This window comes from Monodon monoceros, unplaced genomic scaffold (assembly GCF_005190385.1).
Source record: "Monodon monoceros isolate NGI ecotype Baffin Bay Population unplaced genomic scaffold, NGI_Narwhal_1 Super_Scaffold_3, whole genome shotgun sequence".
Lineage (NCBI taxonomy): Eukaryota > Metazoa > Chordata > Mammalia > Artiodactyla > Monodontidae > Monodon > Monodon monoceros.
In genome coordinates, this window is record NW_021703780.1 from 100,848 (window position 1) to 128,062 (window position 27,215).

The 27,215-nt window shown below is 47.1% G+C and overlaps 2 protein-coding genes across 5 annotated transcripts in view; both read right to left on the reverse strand.

The window, feature by feature from the left end:
• MPP1 (membrane palmitoylated protein 1) lies at positions 1–26,663 on the reverse strand. Of its 4 annotated transcripts, none has more exons than XM_029243903.1 (13): positions 22,244–22,360; positions 18,569–19,521; positions 11,545–11,688; positions 11,287–11,365; positions 10,173–10,258; positions 7,260–7,328; positions 5,591–5,787; positions 5,067–5,173; positions 4,284–4,364; positions 3,507–3,587; positions 1,859–2,061; positions 1,534–1,608; positions 1–666 (listed from the first exon to the last, which is right to left on the reverse strand). In XM_029243903.1, the coding sequence occupies exons 3-13, from the start codon at positions 11,650–11,652 to the stop codon at positions 490–492; spliced, it is 1,263 nt and encodes a 420-aa protein (XP_029099736.1). In that variant the 5' UTR covers positions 11,653–11,688; positions 18,569–19,521; positions 22,244–22,360; the 3' UTR covers positions 1–489. The 4 variants fall into 4 exon arrangements, with proteins under 4 accessions (XP_029099736.1, XP_029099735.1, XP_029099737.1 ...); XM_029243902.1 differs by lacking the exon at positions 22,244–22,360 and having other exon boundaries at positions 18,569–19,023; positions 19,409–21,105; XM_029243904.1 differs by lacking the exons at positions 18,569–19,521; positions 22,244–22,360 and adding an exon at positions 26,573–26,663.
• The window catches only part of SMIM9 (small integral membrane protein 9), an 8,783-nt gene continuing 4,186 nt past the window's right edge, over positions 22,619–27,215 (reverse strand). Inside the window, exon 3 of the mRNA XM_029242182.1 lies at positions 22,619–22,670. Within this exon, the coding sequence (XP_029098015.1) occupies positions 22,619–22,670 (52 nt within the window). The remainder of the gene's footprint in view (positions 22,671–27,215) is intronic.

Here is a 27,215-nt window from a genome sequence, read left to right on the forward strand (position 1 = left end):
ATTTTAACACAGCAACACTTTTATTGCTTTTGAGGGTTTCGCTAGAGCAGACCTCATCCTATTGCACAGCTGTTTCATTTGGCAGTTTAGAAAGTTGCAGTTAAAGCTTTCTTCAAAGCAAAGACAAATGAAATGCCCAGTGTGATTGAAGGTAAAGGAGTGCAGGCTTCAGAGGGACAGGGTCCATTGCTTTTCCTCCCCGTGTGTACCATCTTTGATCAGCAGCTGTGTTTGGATAGTACTTCCGGACCCCAATTTCCAGAGATCCTTTTGAAATCCTGATCCACGGGGCCCCATCTATCAGGGAAGTCAGAGCCCAGCCCTTCAGAAACCTGAACAAGATGGATACCCACTGGTCATGAGGATAGTTGCAGAGAGCTGGAAGCTGACACAGAGCTAGCTGGGGCGATCCTGTTTGTCTTAAAGCAAGGGGAATGGAGTTCCTAAGGCTCGACAGGGGCCCATAGTCGTTCCCCCTGTTCTGCAAGCTTAGTAAACCCAGGAGACGGGCACCCACTGCGGAGAACTGCATGCCCGGTCAAAGGCTTCTTGCAATTTCTTAAGGGTTTCATCGACGCTGTTATTGACCAGTGAGAGGTCAAAGTAGTGAGCATACTGGCCACGGATGGCCTCGGAGTCCTTCTGCAGCTGCTGCAGGGCTTCCGTCTGTGGAGGAGACAGAGAAAGGGAGGGAGGGGGAGAGAGGGCGCCATGGATGGAGCAGGGATCCACCCGTCTGCACCCCAGCACCACCAATTCCAGTAAAACGTACAAGTACAGTGAGATTGTGTTTCCCCTCTAGCAGATTTCACCGAAGGTGAAACTGCATAACATGCTCCTGGCATAGGGACGACCTCTCTCCCCGTTCCCAACACAATCCTGCCTGGAATCCCTCCTACAGATATATTTGCACGAGTCAAACGCCATACGCACAGGGCCATCGACCGTCGTATTATTTATAATAAGTTTTAAACCTAAATAGCCATCAAGAAGGCAATGAGGAGACTAAATGAGTCTGCTACATCCACACGATGGGAGACCACACAGCTACTGAGAAAGACCTAGGGAGGTCCCCACGCACAGGTTCAGTGCAAAGCAAAGCGCCTGCGGGGTGGGTTTGGGGCAGCTCGGCTCTGGGGAGCGGGGAGGCCTTTCAACACGGTCCTGGCCTCCTTCCTGCCCCTCCCCGCACAGCACGCACCACGTGGGCCCAGGGCCGCCTCTGTTCTTCAGAGTCCCTGCCCTGCCCCCAGATGCCCCTCTTAAGCCCATGTCGCACCAGTGTCAGGATCTGCTCTTCTGGAACAATGGCCTGGCTAGTGCATTAACACTGTGTGCTTAACAGATGGGACAGGCACACGTGCTCTGGCCCCTGGCCGGGCGGGAAGGGGACAGCAGCAGGCAGGGTTAGGTTTAGGGTCGGGAAGCTGAGCTCTGCTGGCGCTCTGGCCAACGATCCGGACTGATGCCCCGGTCCTCACGGGCCTGGAGAGCGGCCCCCACCACCACCCAGCACAGACCCTTCAGTCCCACCTGAGTGCCCTGGTCAGTGGGTGCGATGAACACAATGAAGGGTGAAAGTTCTGCCGTCCGAACAATCTTCAGGGTCTGGAAAAAGGGAGTGGAGGAAGAAGAGAGGGGAAGAAAAGGCGTTAGCTGTCGTGACGGACCTTTGCGATTGGCATCTTCGGGCCTCGCCAACCCCCGCACCATCTCCAGCATTTCTGGTCCTGCTGTTCTTCCTCCAGGTGATCCCAGGGAAAGCTCGTGGCACAGATCTGCACTCGCGGGAGGGTCCCACGAGCTGTGCCCTTCAGCACCCTTTTCCCATCCGCTCCCGCCTTCCATGCCTACCCACCTGGGGCTCAATGTCAAGGATGGCGATCTTGTCCTGCTCGTGGATCTGGTGCACTGTTTCAAATTTGGTGCCAAACATGTTGCCCTGGTAGCTGCCAAACTCCAAGAACTCGTTGGCAGCGATGCTCCGCGTCATCTCCGCTGTGGAGACGAAGTGGTACTCCTTCCCGTCTTCTTCACTCTTCTTGGCCGGCCGTGTCGTATCTGTGCACGAGAACCCAAATCCCTGAGCAACTCAGGGCCTCCTGGGCTCCCGAGGGCTCGGACGCTGGCGTCGCCACCGCCACCCCAGCTGCGTTTAGCGCACGGAGTTTCCTGGAGGGGTGTCTCACACAGGACCCCGAGGGGCTGACTTTGGGAAACGAAGAGGACCAGGAAGTCCCCCATCTGCCCAGAACACGTTTAACTGTCAAGAGCCAGAGTACCATCCTCCTCCCTTTATGAAGAAGCATCTCTCAAACACCAACCCCAGGGACACGGAAGCTCAGAAATGAAGAAACGACAGCTGAAAATATTTTAGAAACGGATCTCCAGGCTACAGTCAGGATTTCTGGGAAGTACACTGAAAGTCTCCTTTTCGTTGTTTGGAAAGAAGAGTACTCTGGTTTGCTTTAAACTCACACTGTTAAATGCTGGAATGTCCTTAAGTCACAACGTTTACGATTACTCATGTAAGTGATCCTCTGAGTAAAACGTGCTACAGATGCTGTAGCTTGAGACGCGACCCCCTGGTCGCCTGCGTTATCCTATGGTCTGTCTCAACGGGCACCTTCTCCTCAATCCACAACTGCCGCGCGTCTTTCTTTCCATCTTATAAAACGATGACTCTTCTTTGACCTGAGTTATCCTCACCTCTTACCCTTTCTAACTCACTTCTCATTCTAACTTATTGAATGGTGGAACTGTCGTGGTTATTTCTACCTCCAAGGCCTTCTGCTTTCTGACCCCAGTGTGTCACTCTGTCCTCAAAGGCAAAACGGAGAAGCAAGGAATAAAAAAAAATACTAATAACAGGTTTAGAATCCAGTTTTCTACACAGATTCGCTCCTGGGAATGCAACTAATCTAAGCGTCCGCCTGACTGCTGGCCTGACCCTTCTCCTACAGCAGCTGCTGGGGTTACGGGGGCCTTACTGAGCGCTACTTTGAGAAAACATTTCATGAAAATTGGTGGCTGTCCTGTAATTTCCTTAGCCACTCAATGGACCGGAAGAGAGCTCTCAGAGTGATTTAGGCATATGAGAAAGTGTTTATAATATAAATTAAAATGAAAGAAAGTAACATAAGTTTTTAATAACATATTATTTGTTTAATCTTTTAAAGCAGTATAAAAATGTTGACCGCTGCTTCTCTTATGTAGACAAACAGCACAGCTACTTTTTTAGTGGGAGCAACTATGGGCACAAATTTGTATCTTTCCAAATTGGCGTTTCTTTTTATAATCAAACATTTTTTTAAAAAAAATCACAAAGGAGGGACTTCCCTGGCGGTCCGGTGGTTAGGACTCAGCGCTCTCACTGCTGGGGCCTGGGTGCCATCCCTGGTCAGGGAACTAAGACCTTGCAAGCGGCGCAGCTGAAGAAAAACAAATCACAAAGGAAAAGACAGATGACCACGGCATCGTGTCCTCGAGGCCCCCGAGCTACTCACATGGGGCGGGGTACGCGAACTTGTCCGGGCTCTGGCTGAGCAGGGCGCTCTTGATGTGGCTGCGGCCCACTCCGCTGGCTCCTGCACAGACAGAGGAGATAAAGGCTTCCATTTCTTGCCCCAGGCACAAAGGTGGGGCTAGGAAGAGGAATGGGATAGGGGTTTTCATCTCTCAGACCCCGAGATGAGCCACAGGTCAAAGCGAGTTGCGTGGCTTCTGGGCTGGTGTCAGGAGGACCGGGGGCTCCAGGCGCTGGGGTCCCAGTTAGGATTCCGAAGACAACTGGCATTTCCGCAGAGGAGCCAGCTACCACATGGCATTTTCTGTTTATTTTTGAAGTATATTTGCCTTACTGGACTCTGAATGGAACTAACTTTTACTGGAAATTTAAACAGAACCCTCATACAGGTCCTCTAACCAACTCATGTTTTCACTCTAAAGATGGGGAGGACCCGGAAGCATAGGCCTGGAGCACCCCTACTGCCGCCAGACGGACAGACAGCCCGAAAGAGTTAGTTGCTGAAAACCATGTGAGGTTTACCCTATGTTGTAACGTGAACCCGGTAAGGACTCAGAAAACTCCTTATATCTGCTCCACGTGGAGGACCCAAGACACCTGCCTTCCCGTTTCCTTTTCTTCCTCACTGCCCTTGTTTTTTTGTTTGTTTGTTTTGTTTTTTTGAGAGAGGGAGTGAGGGAGGTTACGTACTGCAGGCAGGGAAATAAGAACAGAGATGCAGAGATGTACTCTAAGTGGCAAAGCAATGAGAAGATACCGATGAGCACGAGGGTCTTCCTCTTGAACGCAGGGAGCCGAACAACTTCCTCGTAAGAAACAACATCCAACTGATCAAAAACTAGAGACAAAGAAAAGCAAGCCGTGTTCATGCCAGAGCTGGGCACACAGCGAAGGCTGCGACCGGCTATACCGGCTCGGACAGCATCAGGGACAACCTGGATCGTGGATGCCCTTCCTTGGGGTCTGTTTTTTGGTTTTCCCAACCCCCGCACCATATAAACTCAGCACGGCTGTTGGTCAGTCCTCTGGACTCGGATTTTCTCTAATCTTTTGGCCCCCACCCTCTCCACTTCTTCTCCACAGTTCGTTACCCGACGCGCCTGTCATCTCCCCTTATCTCCAGCTCGCGCTGCTGTCCCTTCCTCTCTGCCACCAGCACGATGCTCCGGCCACATCTGCCTCACTGGAGGCCCCTGACATAGCTTTTAGGCCCTGTGCTTTGCTCCTGTCTTTCTCTAGAATGCTCCCGGCAGGAAGGAGGCATTCAATAAATAGTGGTGCAATCGTAGATTATTCTTCACTTGCTATCTACAATCCGCTCAAACGCATTTATAATGTTCATATATTTCCGACCATGGCAGCTAAGGGACAAAGTGTGAATTAGTTCTAAGGAAAACAGGCCACTGTCTGGGGCTGCTCAGACCCTGCAGTTGGCCACACTGATGGCACTGATGTACTGAGAAGGGTCTGGAAGACTGTTGGGTTGGCTCCCTGGGGGTGAGAACGATGTGCCGGGCAGCGGGGAGGCTGGGGAGCGTACTTGCGCTGTGCTTGGCCAGGTACTTGTCTTTGTACTTTTTCTTCTTCCCGAAGGGACTGCAGCTCGGAGCCTCACTCGGAGCAGACTGAGCCCCGCTCGCCACTCGCCTGGAGGGAAGAGATGACCGAGGACATTGGTGGCTTCCTGGTGTAAAAGCCTGTGCCGTCCCTTCTACACAAAACCCCCAGACCCATGTGCCTCCTGCCCTTTGTGTCATCCCAGACCCTGTCCTCCTCCAGCAGAGAAAGAGGGGGCTGCAGTCCCAGCGCGGGCTTAGGGACCTAAAGCTTAGGGAAAGCATTTGTGGCAACACAGATCCACGGATGAAGGGAGAGCCAGTCATCCTCCTTCACCCATAAGGGCCAGTCAGGCTCATCAAGGCATCATTGCCCCCCCCACCCCGCCCATTCTTCCAGGAAAAGCGGAAGGTTGGCCCGGTTGAGAAACAGAAACTATACACAGGATGACAGATTTCGGTAGCTGAGCAGCGTGGCAGCCATGGGTCCCTGCCATTGGCAGCTCACCACTCCTGCAGCTCGGGGGAGGGGATCAGGCCCGCCGACCCCTGGGAGGAGCCTTCCACCCGTCCCTGCCACCAGTTGCTGTCATCCTTGTTGATGATCTGGATGATGTCCCCGGTGACAAACTTCAGCCCCGCCTCCTTGCAAGGGATCAGGTTGTCCTTTTTGGGATCATAGTCAAACTGTGCTCTCATGAACATCTGAAAAAGAAGGCTACTATCTGAAATGCACTTGTTTCCTTGTGAACGCGCCCAAAGTCCTGACCTCACGATCTACTTCTACATGGAAGCTTGTCAGTTACAATACACGGATACACGCGCTCACCATAGCATTATCTATTAGAGCAAAATGTTAGAAACAATCTGATTTTCCAAGAATGGGGAATTAATTAAATACGGCCATCTACAGAATATATTACCATGCAACTATAAAGATCAATTTGTAGAAGAATATTTAATGTCCTGGGAAAATGCTGCTGATATAACATTAAATGAGAATATCATTAAATAAAAACAATACCTAGTATGCTTGAAATTTTAAAAGAGTATTTCTTTATACATAGAAACAAAGACCGAAAGAAGCTATATCAGAATTTAATACCAGTTACCTCTGCTAGGAAGATTAGGGGTAAAAATCCAACCCAAAGAAATAATAAAGAGCAGAAACCAGTGAAACACAAAATAGAGTTGAAAGGATCAAGAAAGGCAACATTGGTTCTCTGAAGATTCATGAAATTAAGGCTGATTAACAAACTAGAGAAGACACCATTTCCCAGTAGAGAGCACAACGTAACACCACTATCACAATGGCCAAGATGAAGGAAAAAAGCCCAGATAATTCTAAGTGCTACAGTGACCACGTGGAAGAGCTGGGACTTGCAGCCGCGAATGGAAAACCCTGGAAAGTAGTTCGGCAACATCATGAAAGAGGCACGCAGCCTACAGCTCGTCAGAAATGCACCAAAACTCAGGTATAAAGAGGTTCATGGCAGCACTAAGTTTTGTAAGAACTAAAAAGCTGGAATCACAGAAGGCCCTCCAGAGCATAGTCATACAACAAATGAATAAGAAGGAATCACCTGTTGCTACAGCACAGACTTCACACCGAGTGAACAAAATGAGACACTAAAGGATTCATACTGCATGAGTCAATTTACACAAATTTCAAAAAGGGGCAAAACTCGTCTCTGGAATTAGAAGTCAGGGCTGGCGGGACTGGAAATGGGCACGGGGACTCTTACGGCGCTGGTCACATGGGTGTGTTCAGTTTGTGAAAATTCATCTACTTTTACACTTATGATTTGTGTCCTTTATTGTATATGTGCCCATATATATCAAACCTTCAATTTAAAACAAGTTTTTTAAAAAAGAAAATTATACCATCATATGATAAGTGACCTGTGACAGAAACTTCAGAGTTATTTTTTTAAAACTTCCTTCTTCCACATTTATCTGTCAGGGCCCCGCAGCCCCAATGAGCTGCAAAGGGCCAGTCATGCCCACGGTCAGAGAAACGCCTGCCAGTTTGTAACACATTTTAGTTTGGTTCAGAGAGTACCAGGCAGCTATGCTTGTTGAGATATTTACAATCACATCATTTCAATCAAATTCGAAGAATACACACTGGGCCTGAATCCTGCCATCATCACAACAGAGAAGATGGTGCCACCTACCTGCAGTGCAGGAAGCCGATTTTGCTGGTTGGGAATTACTTTTAATGAGATCATTCCTTTGGTTTCTTTCTATTAAAAAAGAAAGGTGAAATAAAATTGTCGTGTAAAATGAACCGGGGTGACTGGGGGTTTCATTAAGTCATTTTTCCCCTCCCAAAGTCCTGGGCATTTTTTTCCCAATAGCCATCTTTACTGTACACTTTGAAATCTTGTAGCACAATGCTTCCTCCAAGACAGAAGTGTCACGTGCCCCATAAACCAGCATAACAAAGAATAACGAACAAAGGCTAATAGTTTTCCCTCCTCTGCACAGTCGACCCCCAACAGGTCCCCAGAAGTACTTAAAATGAGCCCTGGCACACAAATAGCCACACATTTCTCCACACCAATAAAGGGTCAGTCATGTGTCTAAATACTTACACACATATTCAGACATGTGTATTTTTGCTGGTTGTTTTTAACAAAAATGGGATTATACTATATGCATTACTCTATGACTTGCTTCCAGGTTGATACATGAAGACCTCACTCACTCTGTCTCATGGCTCTGCCGCATCCCTTGCTCAGCCACCCTCCCCATTACTGGGCGTGTCCACTGTTGCCAGTTTTTTTTTTATTACAATCTGCTGCAGTAGACACCCTTTAACGCGTGTCCTTATATATTTGCATTTGATTTATACAGAATAGAACCCCATGATGGAAATGCAGAGTCAAAGGATAAAAACAATTTTATAGCTATCCTCAAATTACTTTTCTAAAAAACTATAAAAATTCCACTCTCACCAGGAGCATATGAGATTCCCTTTCCCCTGAAATTCTTGCCAGAATTACATGTTAACGTTCGTTTTAAATTTCTGCCAATCTGATGGGTGGAAATTATTTCATGGTTGCTTTATTTTGTAATTTTATTACCATAACCAAAATTGAGCACTTTTCAAGAGCTCATTGGCCATATGCTTTTTCTTCTTATATCTTTTGCCCAGTTGTCTAGTTGGTTGTTTGTCTTGTGAAAGCCCAGAGTCCTAACCACTGGACAGCCAGGGAACTCCCTAGTTATTTGTCTTTTTATACAAAGTTTAGAAGCACTTTAAATATTAGAGTTGTTAACTGTCTACCTATTATATGCACAACAAGTATTTCTCCAAGTGTATTGTTCATGGTAACTTTTGCCACGACACAAATTACCTTTTACATAGTTGATTTTATTTACGTAAATCAAAAAGAAGCACAAATGTTGAATGTTCGCATACTTGAAATGCGAAGGGATACAGCTGTGCCATCGGCTCAGAGGAAACACGTGCATCATGTTCTATTGAGAAGTAACCATTAGGCCAAACTGCTCCTCGTGCTGGTGACCATGAAACGATCCAGCCAGTGTCCCGGTGGGAAACAGGTGGCCCGCTCCAGAGGGTGGGAAGACGCTGAATGAAGGGTCTGGGGCACGTGGTCCGACACTGTTTGCAATTGGTGGATATGTCTTGTAAGAGTCGAATTTTCATCTACCTGTTCTCCCTGCAGTGTTTTCTTTTCTAGTCTTTTCTTTGTGGAAGGAACTGGGCCGTTGGTCCTATAGAGTTGCTCATAGGTGGGTTATGCCTACTTCAGAGTTATATCTTACAAACCCCTTCACCCTCCACATTCATTTACCAAGGTCCTGTCCGTTCTATTTCTGGTTGTTTGCTTCTTTTCTTCTGCTTGTTTTGGGTTTCATTTGTTTTCCTTCTTCTAGTTTATGTGGGTAGAAGCTGAGGCTGTTGACTGAAACCTTTCTCGTTTTATAATCCAGGCGTTTCCACCTTGGTCCGAGTTCAGTGGCATTCCACAAAATCTGATACACTGTGCTTTCATTTCTGTTCATTTAAAGACAGTGTCTAATTTGCCTTGCGATTTCTCCTATGGCCTGTGACTTCTTTAGAGGGGTGTTAACTTCCAAATATTTAGGGATTTCCAGGTATCTTTCTGTTTTTTATTTCTAATTTCATTTCATTGTGGGTGGACGGTACATTTTTGTATGGTCTGAATCCTTTAAACCTGTTGAGGCTGTCATGTGGCAGAGGGTACACAGTCTATCCTGCAGGATGTGGCAGTCCTGACAGTGTTTGCTTCAAGTATTCTGAATCCTCTGTCATCAGCTACATGAATATTTAGGACGTGAGGCATTTCAAGAAGCAGGGTAAACCTGGTCCCTCTTATTTCATCTGGGTCAGAGGTGAGGTCTATCCTTAAACAGCCATGCTTCAGAGCTCTCTAAGGTTCAGTTTCCTCAGCTCTGGTTCAAAGTAAACTTTTCCCTAAGTTGCTATTTTCTGCTTCATTCCCTGGCTGGTACCCTGGCATCTCCTTGCTGAGTGCCTGAGGGGTGCTTCCTACCAGCCGTGACCAATTACACCCGACTACCCCATGTGTGTTTTCCTGCTTTGGTTACAGGAAGGGTCTCTGCTGTGTTCAGGGGCGGACAGGGATGGTGAAGAATCTCGAGAGGCAAACACCCAGCACGATGCCCGGCACAACTGCGTCTAAAGAGCACATTCAACGTTTCACCTATTATAGCTCAGCTGTTCTCTGTAACAAATCTATGACATAAGAACAGCAATTACTACCATCTTCATTTTACAGATGACCTAGAGAAGTGAATTCACCTGCTCCAAATCACAGGGCTGGAGTAAAGGAGAGCGGGATTCAGAGCTGCCATTGCAGTCCAACACTCTTTCTAGACAGACACTCTGAGTCTTTTGCCTTGTTTTAGAAGTTTACTAAATGAAGACAGAGAGCTGTCATTTTTTGCACAGAATAAAGACTAGCAGTGGTAAGAGGCCCTTCAATGAGGTATAAACACTTTCACAGAAAAATGAGGTACACAGACACCAATGCGGATCGATGCTTCACGAAGACAAGGGCATAGTGAATACCCACCATTGCCTTCTGCAGCTGATCTACTGAGTGATTAGTCACGTTCGTGCCGTTGATTTCTAGGATCTCATCTCCGACGTGAAGGGAGCCTACCAACAGAAGAACAAACGTTCAGACGAAAGAGGTGTCAACAGAAGTCAAAATGCCACAGAGAAGAAACCATGATCTAGAGCATGTTGTACGACAGACTGTAGAACACACAGGGTTGAAACCATTCAACCATGAGAGATGGGAATGTTCTGTTCATGGCCTTCAGGGACCTAGCAAGACAGGCACTCGACGGTTTAAGATTATGTCATCCTCCTTGACCTCAGGACTCCAACTGCAAAATAAAAGCACTTGGTCCTGAAAGTGTCCTGGAACTAGAGTCCCCCTGACGTCAGGGGGCTATGACACAGCTGAACACACTCCAAGGAACAAGAAAGCTCAATGTTTCTCTGTTGTTTAGCTAAGACCTCCAAATGCTACCAAGTGGTAAAGTTAATCACTGTTTAGATTCTATGTGAAGAATGGGTATCAATACCTGTGCTACCCTTGATACACAGAAAAGCACTTTTACTAAATGATGCATCTGCAAATTGACGGCAGCTTCACATGGAGATACAACAGTTACCTGTCGTTATTTGTTAATATCTATTTTCTCAGTTTATTTATTTTTTCTTTTCTTTTATTTTTGGCCGTGCCATGTGGCTTGTGGGATCTTAGGTCCCCGACCAGGGATGGAACCCGCACCCTCAGCAGTGAAAGCGCGGAGTCCTAACCACTGGACCGCCAGGGAATTCCCTATTTTCTCAGTTTAACTGGTAGCCTCAGGAGGTAGAGATGGTCTGTTTTCTTCACTGCTATGTGTTCACAGTCTAGTGCAAGGGGTTGCATATAGTAGTTGCTCAAATGTTAACTAACTGCAAAAGTATTGGCATAAATAAGTGTATGAGAATGCTCAGAGGGAGCGACAGTGGCGCTGGGTGATTCATCATTCGAAAGAGCCAGTCATTAAGGTACAAAAAATCTCTTGGCACGCACACAAATGCTCCCTGTTTTGAACACTATAAGCTTCGTGCCCCTCAGCCCTGAACAGGGAGTAAAGGATGAATCCCTGAACAAAACACGCCTGTACCTTGTCTGTGAATCATGCCGCCGTGGAGGATTCTGGCCACCGTGCAGGACTGCTTCTCATTCAGCTTCAGCGTGATTCCCTGGAAGACAGACGAGGGCACAGCAAGTTTAACTGCAAGCTCTTTCTGAGTTGATCTTTAAGACAACTTAAGGCAGCTTCTTGGGAGAAATATTTTCTGTCTGCACACGAGGTGTCATCAGTTGGCAGGGGCAAGAAGCCTGCCATGAGGGGCCTGGGGTGGGGAGGAAGAGGGATTACCATGGGCTCCGCGGTGACCTTCTCGAACTGGATGAGCCGCACCTTCCGAGCCTCCTGGCCCTGGGCCCGGGTGGGGCTCCCCGGGGCGGCAGGCCCGTTGGTGTACATGTCCTCCGTCACGGCGCTCAGCTGCGGTGACACAGTCTGTCGGGTCAAAACAGCAGAGAAATGTATGAAGCAAGCAGCCGTCGGGTCATTGTTGCGCGTCTAAAACCCCAAAGGCTCAGCAAACCAACGCTTATCTCCTAAGGCTGGTGGCCAGTTGCATTAGACTTGATGTGAAGCATTATTTATCCAAGTGGCTACCCCTGCCATCAGCCCGAGACGACACATCAACTGTGACCCCTTGACCCCGACCATGAAGACAGCAATGCTGGACGGATTACACTCTAGAAAGATGTCTTTAGTATAAATCTGAAGTAATTTAAGGCCCGTGGCCTTGGCAGGAGGGCACACAGAGGGATGGATTTTGTAATCCATGGTGTTGGGTCAACCCTGCACAGGCCAAGGGCACGTTGGTCCCCACATCACTTTATATACAGAACTAGTTCCAAACGTGAAAGGTAAAACCACCAAGCTTTGAGAAGAAAGCACGATACATCTTCAAAACCTGGGAGGAGGCAGAAAACTGTAAAAAAACGAAAACTAAAACTACAAATACTTTAAAGTTAAGAATATCTGTTCGTGGAGAAACTCCACTGAGACAGGCAAAGGTTTAGTAGACACAGAGAGCAATAATCAAAAAGCATACAATTGATCTCATCAAAACTAAAAACTTCTCACCAAAACTCTCAGCCCGAGAGTACAAAGACTTCTACCTACAACATGTAAAGAATTCTTCTCACTCGATAACAGGATGATGAGCAATGAAAAGATGGACGAAACGTCTGAACAGACTCTTCACTAAAGGCCTACGAAGAGCCAACGTCACCGTGATACCACTCCGCAGCCACTAGGGAGCCTACAGGGAAAAGGACAGATGTTGGAACCGCCCAGACATCGCCAGTGGGAACGCTAAATGGCGCAGCCCTGTGGAAAAGAGTGTGGCGATTTCTTATATCAAGTTAAGCATTCGTTGACCCTATGCCCTGGCAACCCCACTCCTAGGTGTTCACCCACAGAAAGGCTTGCACACAGAAGTTCACAGCAGCTTTATTCACTATAGCTGAAAAGTCCACCTGCAGGAGGAGACCATTCATGCGGTTTTAGAACAAGCAAAAAAAACTACAGTAAAAAAAATTTAAGACAGTGGTTGCCTCTCATAGGATGGGAAGGGGTAGGCTGGGTAAGGGCGTGACAGACCTTCTGGAGTGGTGATGTTCCAAACTGTGACCAGGGTTGCGTTGCACAGGTGTATGCATTTGTTAAAACTCATCCAGTGCATTTCACTGTATGTAAACTTAACCACAAAATTTAAAAAAGAACCATAAATACTGAACCCTAGCCGATGATATGCATGCTGAAGCTTTTAGGGGTGAAGTGTTCTGATCTTTGCAACTTATTTTGAAGTGCAAAACAAAAAAAAAGGTGAATGGATGGTTTGGGGATGGATATGTGATAAAGCAAACATGGCAAAATGTTAATGGTAGAATGTAGGAGGTATGGCTAATGGAAGTTGCTATAAAATTGTTTCATCTTTTCAGTGAGATTGAAAGTTTTCAGATAAAACATTGGAAGGGAATGGCACTAAGACAGTGAAGAGGCCATGGAGCAGGGAACTGGAACCCTCGTGTGGTGTTCTACTGTGGATGGACTTTGGGGCGCTTCCAGGTTTGGGCTTTTAAGAACAGCGTCGCTCTGAGACCACACGCCAACGAGAGTAAGTGGCTGCTGCACAATATGAATAAATCTCCTTGAAGAGACAACAGTCAATCAGAAACCACACGCAGAAGGAAGAGGCCCGGCCCTGGTTTGTGTGAGGACCGAGCTGAAAATGGATTGTGGCTGCAATCCAGCCGCACCCGGGGGTGCCCCTCAGACACCGTGGGGAGGGAAGACCTTCCCAATGGGTGGAGCGGTGAGCAGGACACCTCGTCAGCCACTTGGTGGCAAAGGAGAAGCGGGAATATCCCCAGGTGGGAACAGCTAGACCTATCTGTCTGTCTACAGAACGAGGGAAGTACTGACAAAGAGAAACTGCCTTGTGTGGCAACTAGAACTTCAAAAACCTCTCATGACGTTGAGTTCCACGGCACTGCTATTAAAGCAGAATTGTCTAACAAAGGGCTATATTTAGAAAAGTGACTTATGAGACCTGGGAGCCCAGAACCACACAGAACTTCAAGGTCGTCTACAGTACATAAGCCATTAATACAGTTACCACTGCATCTGTGCGGGGGCATCCTGGCACACAGACACCAGGTAGCCCTGAAAAGGAGGTTCAGAGGTTAATCTGGAAGACATATTAAGTGGAAAAAAAAAAAAGAGTGAGGAAAGGTATGTTATCATCAGCATAAACAGTGAAAGATAAGAATATCTTCATATTTGCTTGTAAATGCATCATCTCCCTCTGGAAAGAGACATGAACAACAGGGAGGAACTGGGTGACTAGAGAAGGAGGTGAGAAGTAAACTGTATTCGTTTCATTTCAAATTAATTTCTAAACAGGCAAATGAAAGCCTATTATTCCTAAAGCCCTACAAAGTACAATGCTTTCTATTCTTGCAAGATAGAATTTTCCTAAGTGATTGTGATTTAGGTTCAAGTTGGCAGCCTAAGTACTCGCGTGTAGCCTGGACCCTGTTTAAATGAGACCAAAGGGGGGAGGGTAAATAGAAACCCACAGACAAAAAACAGGAAGTCATCAGGGATGAGACATTTCAAAAATTTTTCCAGAAGACAGCAGAGCCTGGAACGTGCACACAGGAGGAATTGGCCGGGGCACAACGGGCTGGGGCTCGGGCTTCTGAGAAAACGTCTCCTGAAAAGCTGCCCACCCAACCTACAGCTCCACTTTCAAGGCAGGAAGAAGGAAGAAGGGCCAGGCCAGTGGCATCTGTCCCAGAACTTCCCCAGTGGATATCTGCTCATGGCTCATCAGCCAGAACTGCAGAACACAGCGTGGCCATCCCAGGCTGCAAAAGGGGCTGAGAAAATAAGAACTGAGTTGGGCATCTTGCCGCCCCGAACAAGATCAGGGAGGAGCTGGGTCAGCAAGAAGTGGACTAAAGCTGTTGGGTCAGCAACCGGTCAGAATAATACAAAAGCCTTCACTAACTTTCCCTTTTTACAATCTACCTACAGCAAGTCACGAAACGACATTAAGGTCCACACACACATGACAGAGAAGAGATAAAGGGAAGGGCTACCGATCCTGTGACTACAGTGAGAGGGAAAGTTGATGAAGGAATGAATGTAGAATTTAAGGTTCTGCTTTATTTTGTTTCGTTTAGTAACAATCAGAAGACCCGTCCCTGTGGAACCTGCCCCCCTGCAGATGGGCACACGCTCTCTAGCTCACTCTCCACGGCACCCTGGGAGGAAAGCTAAGCATGAGCTGTGGATCCTCCTGCATCTGGGATGTTATTTTTTACCCACAAGTGGCTTCACTCACCTGATCCCTGCAGGTTACATGAAAAAAGTACCTCTGGACGACATGTAATGTACGTGATGTAAAGGCACAGGCCCTTGAACAGCTAAGACAATTTTGAAAAGGAAGACAGTAGAAGGAATCAGTCTACCTGGTTTCAAGATTTATATGGTTACAAATAATCAAGACGGTGTGGTCTGGTAGAGGGACAGACATAAAGATCAATGGAACAGGAGAGAGAGCCCAGAAATAGACCCACACAGATACGTCCAGTTGATTTTGACAAGGTGCAAAGGCGATTCAATGGAGGAAGGGTAGTCTTTTCAACAAATGATGCTGCAGCAATTGCACACCCATAGGCAAAAAAAGAGACACTGAACTGGACCTTTAAAATGGATCATGGACTTAAATGTAAAATGTAAAACTACAAAACTTTTTAGAAAAAAACATAGACAGTCATCAGGGTTTAGGGCTAGACAAGAGTTCTTAGACTTGGCACCAACAGCAGGATCCATAAAAGGAAAAACTGATAAATTGGGCCTCTTAAAAATGAAAAGCTTTACCCCTGTAACAGCCTATGTGAAGATGATGAAAAGACAAGATGTGGACTGAGAGAAAACATTCACAAACCCCACATCCAATGAAAAATTCTAACATCTAGAGTACATAAAGAATGCTCCATATGCAACAATAAAAACAATCTAATTAGAAAACGGGCAAAAGACATGAACAGATATTTCACTAAAGAGGATATGTAAAAGGAAGGATGGCAAATGAGGACATGAAAAGACGTTCAATGTCATTAGCTATCAGGGAGAAATGCAGATTAAAACCATAATGAAATATACCACTACACACCTATCAGAACAGCTAAGATAAAAATTGGTGACAAGACTAAATGCTGGTGAGGGTGCAAAGAAACTGAACCTCTCATCCATGGCTGGTGGGAATGTAAAATGTTACAGCCATTTGGGAAGAGAGTTGGGAACTTTCTTAAAAAACTAAATGACTACTTTACAACCCAGCAATGGCACAAGACAAAAGTTTGTGCAAAATGTGTACATGAAGGCTCATAATAGCTTTATTTGTAGTAACTCAAACCTGGAGACAAGGAGAACAGCCTATAATAGGTGAGCAGTTCAACAGACTGTGGTCTATCCATACCTCGGGACGCTTCCCAGCAATAAAAAATTGCATACAATATGATTCCAGTTATATAACATTCTAGAGATGGCAAAATTATAGAGGAGGAGAACAGATTAGTGGTTGCCAAGGGGACACGGGGAGATGTGACTATAAAGGGGTGGCACCAGGGAGGTCTCTGTGCTGATGGAACAGTTCCGTATCTTGATTGTGGTGGTGGTTACATATATTCAGACATGTGACAAAATGGCACAGAACTACACTCACACGTCATACCAATGTCAAGTCCATGGTTTTGACGGGGTACTATTTTTGAGCTTGTAGTAGACAGACGTGAAGTTTTTGCGTAAAAGAACTAGCAAAATGGCTGGCAAGTCGCACTTGTTTGCAACCGAAGAGCTATAACTAAGAGAGCACAGTACCAAAGAACGGACAGAGGCAACAACCAATCCTTGAGACATCTGCAGGGTACAGGATCAGTTTCCAGACTCTGGGATGGGTAAATAAGAGGCCACAACACACAGTGACCAAATAGTTCCTCAAAGCATTGCCCACGGCGACCTGGAACCATGTGGTTAAAACTCTTCAAAGCTAGGTAGCTATTGCCACAGACCCATTTAAAGAGAATAAGATCAAACAGCTCCCTAAGTAGACTCAAGAAAACCAGAGGAAAAGCAGCGTCAAGCTGGAAGGAAGAATTCTTTCTCTCAAATTAAGCGTCTGTACTAGTTGTATATTTTTACCATGCACATGTGTTAAGAGACTGAATGTACAGAATGAGGAATTCAAGGATTGCTGACTGAATGACTGCTGTGAATACACAAAGAGCTCAAATCTCAAATCTCTGGCCTCAAAGCATGAAATAAAACTTAGGATTTTCCTTGATCCTGACTTACAAATCTTTTTTCACTAGTAGTTGTGGGGCTGAGAAAGCTGAAAAACAAACTCAGAAATTAATCCTATGGATCTATCAGCATCTACCATTTATCTGTGTCAGCAACCAAAGCAGGTACTGGTGGCCATAAAATCTGAAAACATAGATCAGATTATTTTATCATGTGCCGTAAAGTGCCATCAATAAACCATTTATGATGATTCACCTGTGTTTCGAGACGCGCTGGGCCCGTCTACAGTGACAGGTTCGAAAGTCTCAGTCCACGGAAGACAAAATGACCTTTGCAAGGGGCCGACGCCTACGTGATTGTGCGCCTGGAACAGGCAGATAAAGCGGCACCCTCCGCTCATCGCCTTCTCATTCGGCTCCATGACACAGATTGCTTTTAACACATCAGCCTTTAAATTAAGGACTCAGCACCCAGGAAAGTTCAAGACTTGCTATCTCAAAGGCTGGTCTTTTAAATGTGCTTATTCATCAAGACGTCCCCCTTCGAGATGACTCAGAGCCACTATCATGCTCACCCAGAAGCTGCAAATGATGAGTAAGATAAACGCAACCCTCCGACGTGGCGACCAAAGAACCAACTAGCAACAGTGAGGCTTCCCTGACTGCTCAGCAAGAGGGGGCCAGCCTCTCCTCAACAGCACCTGACATGCAGGAAACTCCCTCAACCAGCCCCCTGCACCCCTCACCACAGACAATCCCAGGAGCAGGGCTAGACAGACAGACAGATGTGCACGGAGCCAAGGTGCTTCCTTGACCCCAGCCGTGGGTCTGAGACCACACCAAAGGCAGGACACGTCCACAGAGTTCAGCTGGCCCAGACCCAGCTTTGAAGAAATGGGAAGGTTACCCGCCTGCCACTCAGGGTAACTAACTTGTCCAGGTTGACAACTTAGACTGCAGTTTGTCCCCTGTCCCATCTGTCCATCCGTCCACTGGCCACGTGCCGGGCACCTGTCCTGCCCCTGAACTGCTCTAACTTTTCTTGTTTCCATAGCTGGTAATACATTCATTCCAACGTGCTACAAATATTTCGTTTGTTTACTTTGTCGCCCCAAAGCTGAGCCGTTTTTCAATCCTTACCAGCCCCACGACCACCAAGTGATGCTGAACAATGTGGTCAAAGGTACTAGATGGCATTTTGCAGAGTTCACTTCACAACTTTGAGACCAGCCTTCTTCCCCGCCGCCCCAGCAGGACGGGGGCAGCTCTGCAGCCTCTCGGCCTTTAATCACACACACTGCTGGGGTGGCAACGCCTGTGCGCTGAAACCCCCTTCGGAGGAAACATCTGCAGCGGGTTCAAAGGGCAGAGGCAGTGGCTCAAAGGAAGTTCGGATTAAAAAAGAGATGAAAAACAAACTTGGCGGCGGGTGGCTTTCCCACCCAAACAGTCGGATTAAGAGCCGGTGACAGCGAATGGAGGAAAGAACAAACATTTGTTCAGCCTACTGTTAGGCTCTTTGCCAACTGTTTCCATGTGGAGACTTAGAAGAAGGCCCAGGCCAAGAAGGCAAGTGATCGCCGCAGACGGCAGGCAAGGTCAGGCTCCACTTTGGGAAAGAAAACAAGAAAAACTATGAGAAAACCGAGAGGGCTCAAGGTACCAGAAACAGCTGAGCATGGTTTCACCACAAATGACAAGAGCTGGGGAAGAGTTGGGGAAAGAGGAGCGCCTCTGAGCCAGAATTTTCTGGCAAGTGACTTTTGAGCAAAAACCTATACAGACGACCCTTGAGCAATGACGGGTTTGAGCTGCATGGGTCCACTGACACGCGGATTTTTCCCATAGTAAACACTGCAGTGCTACACAATCCGTGCTTGGTGGCCTCCGCGGATGGGAGTTGTGGTCACAGAGGAGCTGTTCCAGCGGCAACTGCGTATGTACTTTGCTCATGTGTATTTCTCTATGGGAAGGAAAAACGGAAAAGTGAAGACTCAGAAAAGAAAATGTCATGTTACAAAAGTTGTATTCTGGTTCCCTAATTCAGAGCATTTCTTCCCATTTCCCACCTCTGGGGTCACTTCCCCTCCTTTTTTAGCAACAGTGAAAGATTTGAGCAACTCACTGCTTAGGGGAAAAAAATCTCTGCAGTCAATGAAATGTCAAATGATTTCATCTCCCTTTGCCCCAGGGGACATTTGGTAGCAGTGTCTCAAGACCCCCGTCAACACTGAATGTCCCCTGCCTGGAGCGCTATTCGCCAGTGACGTCCTGGCCCCTGCACAGCAGGTGATGCTGCGTCTCCCCGCCCAGGAGCCCACAGACAGCTCTTCTGAGTGGAAACTCACCTGCAGCCTGACATTTCTTAGGTCATTTCCCATGTGGGACAGGCCCAAGTGAACTTTCAGGGACTTTCAACGTATTGCTTCAGTTCATGGGAGAAGGGCTACTTCAAACAGGACTGAAGAGAAAAGTAGGAATTTTACAACCAATCTTATGTGCACTAAGGGATTACAAAAAAGAACAAGGTCAGAGAGAGCTCATAAAACGTTTCTCCAAGGAAGGAAACATGTACTTAAATATGGGAGACAGGCTACACTTCAAACCTACTGCAAAATTATATTTTGACAATACCTTTTTTTTTTTTTTTTTTTTGCGGTACACGGGCCTCTCACCGTTGTGGCCTCTCCTGTTGCGGAGCACAGGCTCCGGACGCGCAGGCCCAGTGGCCACGGCTCACGGGCCCAGCCGCTCCGCGGCATGTGGGATCTTCCCGGACTGGGGCACGAACCCGTGTCCCCTGCATCGGCAGGCGGACTCTCAACCACTGCGCCACCAGGGAAGCCCGACAATACTTTTTCAATACAAAATGTCGACTATAATCAGAGGTGAAACTTTGGGCTTCCAGTCTTTAGAACTTTTATAGAAAGCAATCTCCCTAAATGAAGCCTTTGGCAACATGAGTTTATGAACTCCTTTAAAGCCAACAACTTCCTTACAACTTTTCTTGGTTCTTGCTAGGACAGCAAAACGTGCTACTGCTGCTGGACAGGCGTTATGTCAGGTCAACATCACCGCAACCCTCTAAGCAGGTCCATTTTACAGAGAAGAGAAATCAAAGGCACAGGCAGAGCCCAGGGTTGGCAGCAGAGACTGCTAAGAGCCCCAGAGGGAGGCTGAACCTCAGGAAGTAAGAGTCAGCAGGTTCGTGGGGTCAGGCCACCTTTCATCGTGTGGAGATTCTTCTTCCAGTCTCCACACCTTGGCAGGTCTGGATGCTTTGCATTCAGTGCTTTACCAAGTTTTCTTATTTCATGTTCAAATCCTTTCATACACTCAAGCAAACTGACTAAGCAATAGACTGTATCTGGTATTTTTGCAGGATCAACTCACAGCTCCACAAAAACTGCTTATTACTCAGAGGGCAGTGAAAGGGCCTCTTTTCAAAACCGCACACGACTTCTCCAGCCTCCCCACCAGGAGCAGACAGGTCTACACAGGGTCTGGGCACTGAGTTACAGGTGACACTCAGGTTTTGCTAAGTGAAAAGAGCCAGAAAGAAAAGCCTGCATATGTTTGGAGTCTATTTATAAGACAGTCTAAAAAAGGCAAAGTGGTAGTGTTTTCCAGAAGTTGCCAGGGTGGCTTCCAGGTTTCCGGGGAAATGAACCTAAAGGACCATCAGGGAACTTTCTGGAGTGACACAAATGTTCTACATTATGATTACGGTGATGGCCACATGATGGGATGCATCTGTCAAATGTCATTGAACTGCACAATCAAATCCGTGAATTAGATGTATGCTAAAGTAAACCTCAATAAAGTTTCCAAAAGAAAATTTAATAAAGAGAGGTGGTTTTTTTTGGGGGGGAGTGAGTTAAGGCTCAGCCAAGTGAGCTGATTGTGGGGAAGAAAAAAAAATCCCATGTCCAAACTTATGAGGAACCAAGTAGTTTTAGAGCCTGAGCCCCTCCTAGGGTACATGCTGCTGCATAACTTCCAATTTTGTCTTGTCAGCTGAATAACCAAGGTCTTCCCCACGGGTTCATCCTGATTTGCAATGACAGACAGGTGTGAATGCAGAGACCTGAGCTGATGCCACCCAGCCCAGAGCTCACAGCTCTACAGTCTGCTTTACTTTGTGGATCTTCAGTTTCCTCATGAGTGAAAGTGGATGGCTATGCTGAATCGCATGTCCACCTCTTAAGTCACTTATTAATTCAGCAAACATTTCTGAGGACCCACTTACCAGGCATTTAAAATGTAAAAAGTGAGTGTGAAACGGCCCTGCCCTGGAAGATCTTGTAGTCTAGGAAAAAGATTCACACTGTGAGTTCTGAGGCTGAGTTATCAAAGGCAAGATAGCTTCTGCCTGGCCCTCTATCTCTGTCTGTGTGTCTCCGTGGACATCCTTTCTTGGAACCTGGCCACTGTGTTGTGAGAAGGCCAGGGGACATGGAAGGGCTGCTGGTCGGTGCTGCTGATGGCTGACAATGCGACAGAGCGTCGGCCTTCAGATGAGTGAGTGAGCGAGCATCCTGGTGGCCGTGCCCTTGTGGGAGAGACCCTGAGTGACAACCTTACCTTGCTGGGTCCTCGCCACACCCAGAAGAATGAGAGATAACAAGAAAATTATCAACCCTTCCCTCTGGGAATCTTTGAGGATGGAGGTGATGAGCTATTTATGGGCCATCATAGGAATCTGGGGGGCAGAATTACCTGTGAGATGACTGCCCACAAACAGACACAGGGGTCCACCCATCTGCACCCCAGCACCAGGGGCCCTGCCTAAATGCACAGGGACAGTGAGTGAACACTTTGGGGCCAGCGTTGGCTTTTACAACCCTTTCTGCTGACACAACCACCAAGCAGTCCTACTCTCGGATCTGTTCCTTACAGTCTTTCTGTGACCCTGACTTCTGTCCACGAAGAAGTTTCCCTTGACCTTAATCAGCTCTCGGTCGAGGCCGCGGCCTCTCCCGATTCTCGCCTAGAGGCGCTACTGGGGGCCACCAGCCACCGCGCCCGGAGTCCCGCCCGAACCCCGCCACCCGCCGCGGCCTCCACCCCGGGGGCAGGACCCCCGAGGGCAGGGTGGCGGGCGGGGAGGGACCGCGGCCGGAGGCGCGGCCTAGAGACGAGGACCGGCCCGCATCCCGCGTCGGGCCCCGGGGGCAGCTCACCTCGGGCCGGCTGCGCTTCTGCAGCAAGTGCTCCAGGTAGAGGTCGGAGAGCGCCGTGCGCATGGCGCCCCCGCTCTCGCCCTCGCTCGCCTTCAGCGTCATCTTGCGGGACCTGGGACGCCGGGCGCTGGGACGCGGGGACGCGGGGACACGGGGCCGGACAGAGCCTGGAGCGGCAGGGCCCCGGGCCTGCGGCGCGGAGGCGGCAGAGGCGGCGAAGGCGACTGGGAAGCGGCGCGGCTGGTCAGTCACCACCCCGCAGGCTGTGCGCCGAGAGCGCGGGGGAGGAGCTCCGCCCACGCCCCACCCTCGCCACGCCCCTGCCCCCGCCTCCCGTCTCCCCCCTCCCCCTGGGCCCCGCGGGCCCCTGGCGCGCTACGCACCTGAGGGCCGGAAGGAGGCGCTGTTCCCGCCGAGGCCCCTGCGGCTGAATCCCAGAGGGGTCATAGGAAAAAGCACACCGCTCCCAAACCGCAGAGGACCCACAGCCTGGGGCGGGTTGAGTGCTCGACCTACACCCGGGCCGAATTCGTGGGGATGGCAGGGGAGCATCCGAGGGCTGCGACGGCCGCCCCTCCGACTCCAGGCTCCACCCAGAAACCGATGTGGGCACAGGACTTTGAGAAAAGGCCTTTTAAGGCTCCTGTGCTGCTGTTATTTGTCTTAGGCTACAGCTCCTACTGCTAATGCCACAAAAAATTGAGGGATCAGTGGAAGCGAAGAAAGCCAACATTCCTTCCGAATCCTAGAGCAGAATTCCTTATACCCTAACGCCTTCGTGGCGTTAAAACAGCAGCCTAGACGACAGACTTTCTGAACAAAACAAACATTTCCTGTGCTTACAGAGCTCAGGGCTGTCCACGATCTGTACACACCTTTGCCTGATAAACACCTGGCCCCTTGACCCCAAGGGAGTAACCTCGCAGTATTATAAGCAGTTCATTACTCTATGTAATCTTATTTGGACCTTCCAGTACCTCATAGACAAGAAGGGCAAATCCAGGGGCAAGGGTTTGCAGCCAGATCATCCAGTTTTCTCTGCTAAGAGGCTGAGCTCATGTGATTGCTGGCTCCCTTCCCCAAGATTACCCTGAAGGAACTATAGAAGGCTGAGATACACACACACACACATACACACAGAGGCAGAGACACAGACACAGAGAGAGAGAGAGAGAGAGGAGAGAGAGCTATTGAAATTAAGACAGTGCGATACCAGTGCAGGGATAGATTAATGGAGCAATGAGATAGATTAGAAAACGCAGAAACGCACCCAGTCATGTGTATAACTGTGTATACGATACAGGTGCCATGTTAGGTAAGTAAAGAGGGGCTTTTCATTAACCAAAGCTGGAAAATGATTATTTATATTGAAAGAGATGAAGCTGGAACCCTCCTCCATGCTATATGCAGAAAAAAAATCTATTCCAGATGGATTAAGGACTTCTGTGTCAAAAACACAACTTTAAAGCTCTTGACAGAAAACATCAGCGAAGAACTTTTAGACTTTGGGATAGAGACAAACCATTGACTATAAAACAATATTGATCAGTTTGACTTTAGCATTAAGAACTTTTACTCATCAAAAGACAAGCTAAAAAGCAAAAAAGATCAGTTGTGCTTTCGCAGAAAATATTTTCAATACACACAACTGACGAAGAATTCCTACTATGAACATATAAAGGTCTACAAATCAATAAGGAAAACACAAACAATCCAGCAGATAAATGAGTAAAAACCACGAATAAACATTTCACAGATGGAGAAACCCACGTGAACAATAAACATATGAACAGATGTTCAACCTCATTAGTGATCAGACCGCAATGAAATACCACTGCACCTCCATTCAATTATCAAAAATTTAAATGTCTAACAATATCAAGTGTTGGAGAAGATGTGAATCCATATGAGTTCTTGAATATTGCTGCTGGGAGTACTGCTGTTGGCAGTACTACTTAGGAGAACAGTTTTGCATTATCTCATAAAACCGAACAGTACCTTCTGAGCCAGCAATCCCACTTCTGGGATAGGTTTTGTGAAACTTGATAAACTAATTTTAAAATATGTGTGGACTTGTAAAGAACAAGAATTGCCAAAGCACTCTAGAAGAACAATGTGGGGGAACTGCCTTCTAGATTGCAAGACTTATAACAAAGCTATGTTAATTAGGAGAGCATGGTATGGGCACAGAAATAGACAAACAGACCATTGGAACAGAAGAGAGACGAGAAATGGTGACATGACAAGAGGCACTGTAGAGCAGTAGGGAAAGGACACGCTTGCAGTAAGGGCGACTGGGGATCCATAGGATCAAAACAGAAACCGAGACTGGTTACAGGTGAAGGCAAACACGCTATCTAAACTACTGCAGTCGAAGGACTTCCGAGGGAGTGAATCCTCGAGCAAAATGTAGTTAAAAGTTTTTGTCGAGGCAAAGCTCAGGGTGGAAAAGTACTGGGAGGGCAAGTCGGCTGACTCAGAGGATGCATGGTCACACAGCTGGTCTTTTTTTCAACATTCCCATGCCTTTTTCTGGTCGGCTGGTTCCAGTTCAGGGTGCTCAGTGCTCAGAATCAGGCTTTGCTTCTTGGAATTTATTGCAGCTATCTGCTTTTCTCAATTCCTAGAACTGCCTTGAGGCACACAAATTCAGTTCAAAGTTCATGACTGGAAAAATATAGTTTCTCACAATGTTTTTAAAAAATGAAATTAGACTTTACCTCACACCACACAAAAATGTATTCCGAGTAGCTGAAGGACTTAAAGGTGAAAGGCAAAACTATAAAACTTTTAGAAGACAATATAGGAGACATCCTTTATGACTTTGGGGTAGAAAAGCACTTACATTGCCAACTCGCACTACGTTAAAATAAGCACTTCTGCTGATCAAAATACGTCATATTGAGAATGAAAATACAATCCTCAAACTGAGGGAAGATATTTTCCACAGCTATAGCCTACAAAATATTAGTATACAGAGTATAGAAGGAATTCCTACTGATCAATAAGGAATAAATGAAACTAAAATTAGAAAAATGGGCAAAATTCATAGAAGAGCAAGACAAATGTCCTATAAACACATGAAAAGGCCTTCCATCTCATAAGTTATCGGGGAAATGCAAAGTAAGAAAACAATAAGATACCATTACTTATCCGCCAGATTGGCAAAAATTTAAAAGGCTGGTGATGTTGCATCTTCTCAAGGATGCGGATATATTTAATAGTTGGTGCCTTTGACTCAGAAAGTCAATCACAGTGTGATAGTCCTCAGAGGAACTCTTGCACTTGTACACTACAAGACATGCATTAATATTTAGAATAAAAAAGACAGAAACAATACAGATGTCCGTCTACAGTCGATGGTGTAAATGATTAGAGGTCTTTTCTTACAACTGGGTGGAAATGGGCTACAGGCATCGACGTGGATGAATCTCAAAACAGAAAATCACAGGAGAATGCATGCCTATGATTTAGTGTTTATAGTTTAAAAAGAGGCAGGGCTCTGGCGTGAGGAGACAGGATGGGGATTACAGACCCAATGCAGCCAAAAATAAATAAATAAATACATTTATAAAAAGAAAAAGCAGCTTAAAAATTCTGGGGCACCAAGCCTAGGGGTACTTCAGGAATTTTTAAAATACAAGCAAAATTAAATAATATATTGCCAAACATAACTGGCAAAAATGTAAAGAAAACCAAGGAAACAACGCAATGTTCAAGAGAGGCGGAACCTGGAAACTCGTACAAGCGCTACGTGGACCAGCGTAAGGCTTTAACATGCTCATGGCCTGTGACCCAACGACTGCACGTTCAGCAGTTTGTCTTAAGGAGCAAGCTGGGCAAGATATAAAGGCTATAAAGATGTGTGTAAGGATGCAGCTCTTCTTTTCATTACTACTTAGACTTCCGTCCCCGGCTCCCATGTGCTGAGTAGGGGGGAAGAATTTAAGTAAACATCCAATCTGATTTAAAGGTTAGTGCAAGCTGATAAGTTAAACTGTCACTTCAAGTTCGATCAGAGGATGGTCTCCTCCTGCTGCGTGGAGTGTGGGACAAAGGATGTGTGGCTGGATCTCACCTCCACATCAATGAGAACATCCATTCGGTCTTTCTTTCTCTTCACATTTTTCAGGAGTAAATTCCTAACCCCGTCCGTGCCCGTGCTTAGGCCCAAAGTCTGGGAGGCATCCTCAGAGCCTCCCTCTTTCCCACCCCTCACCTGACCCATAATCAAACCCTGATGCTCCTTCCTTCACCCTCTGTCTGGATTCCAACTCTTCCTGCAACTCCGCCGATTCCCACCCTGGTCCCAACGAAACTGTCTCTCACCTGGATTTCGGTAAACCTCCCAGCTGGTCTCCCTGCTTCTGACCTTCTCAACGTGGCAACTGAGATGACCCTTTAAAGACACCCATCAAATGACGTCCCTTCTCTGCTCCCTGCTTTCTGTTGGCTCCCAGTAGAGCCCAGATGCTTTCTGAGGCCCACCAGACCTTACTCTCATCCCAGCCCCTGGCCCTGCTGTGCCTTCCACCCGAGCCAGGCTTGGTGTTTGTTTTGTCACCTTCCCAGAACAGGAGGTGTTCAATAGTGCCCACGGAGTGAATTATTTCCAACTCAGAACAGCAAAGGGGAAAGCAAATGAATAATGTGTAAAACTATCACCTGCATTACAGTTGCAATAGTGAACAAGTACAAACACCCTAAATTATTATTATATGGGGGGTGGATAAATGACTTCTGTCGAATCCACTGCAAGGAATACTATGCAACACTTTCTGATATGGAAAGATAGCCACGATATGTCATACGGTGAAGGAAATATGTTTAAATTTGTTTCAGCACCTCTCCAACTTAATTGGCCACAAAGCCCTATCGTGTCATAACTTTTTTGTTTGTTTGTTTGTTTGTTTTGTGGTATGCGGGCCTCTCACTGTTGTGGCCTCTCCCGTTGTGGAGCACAGGCTCCGGA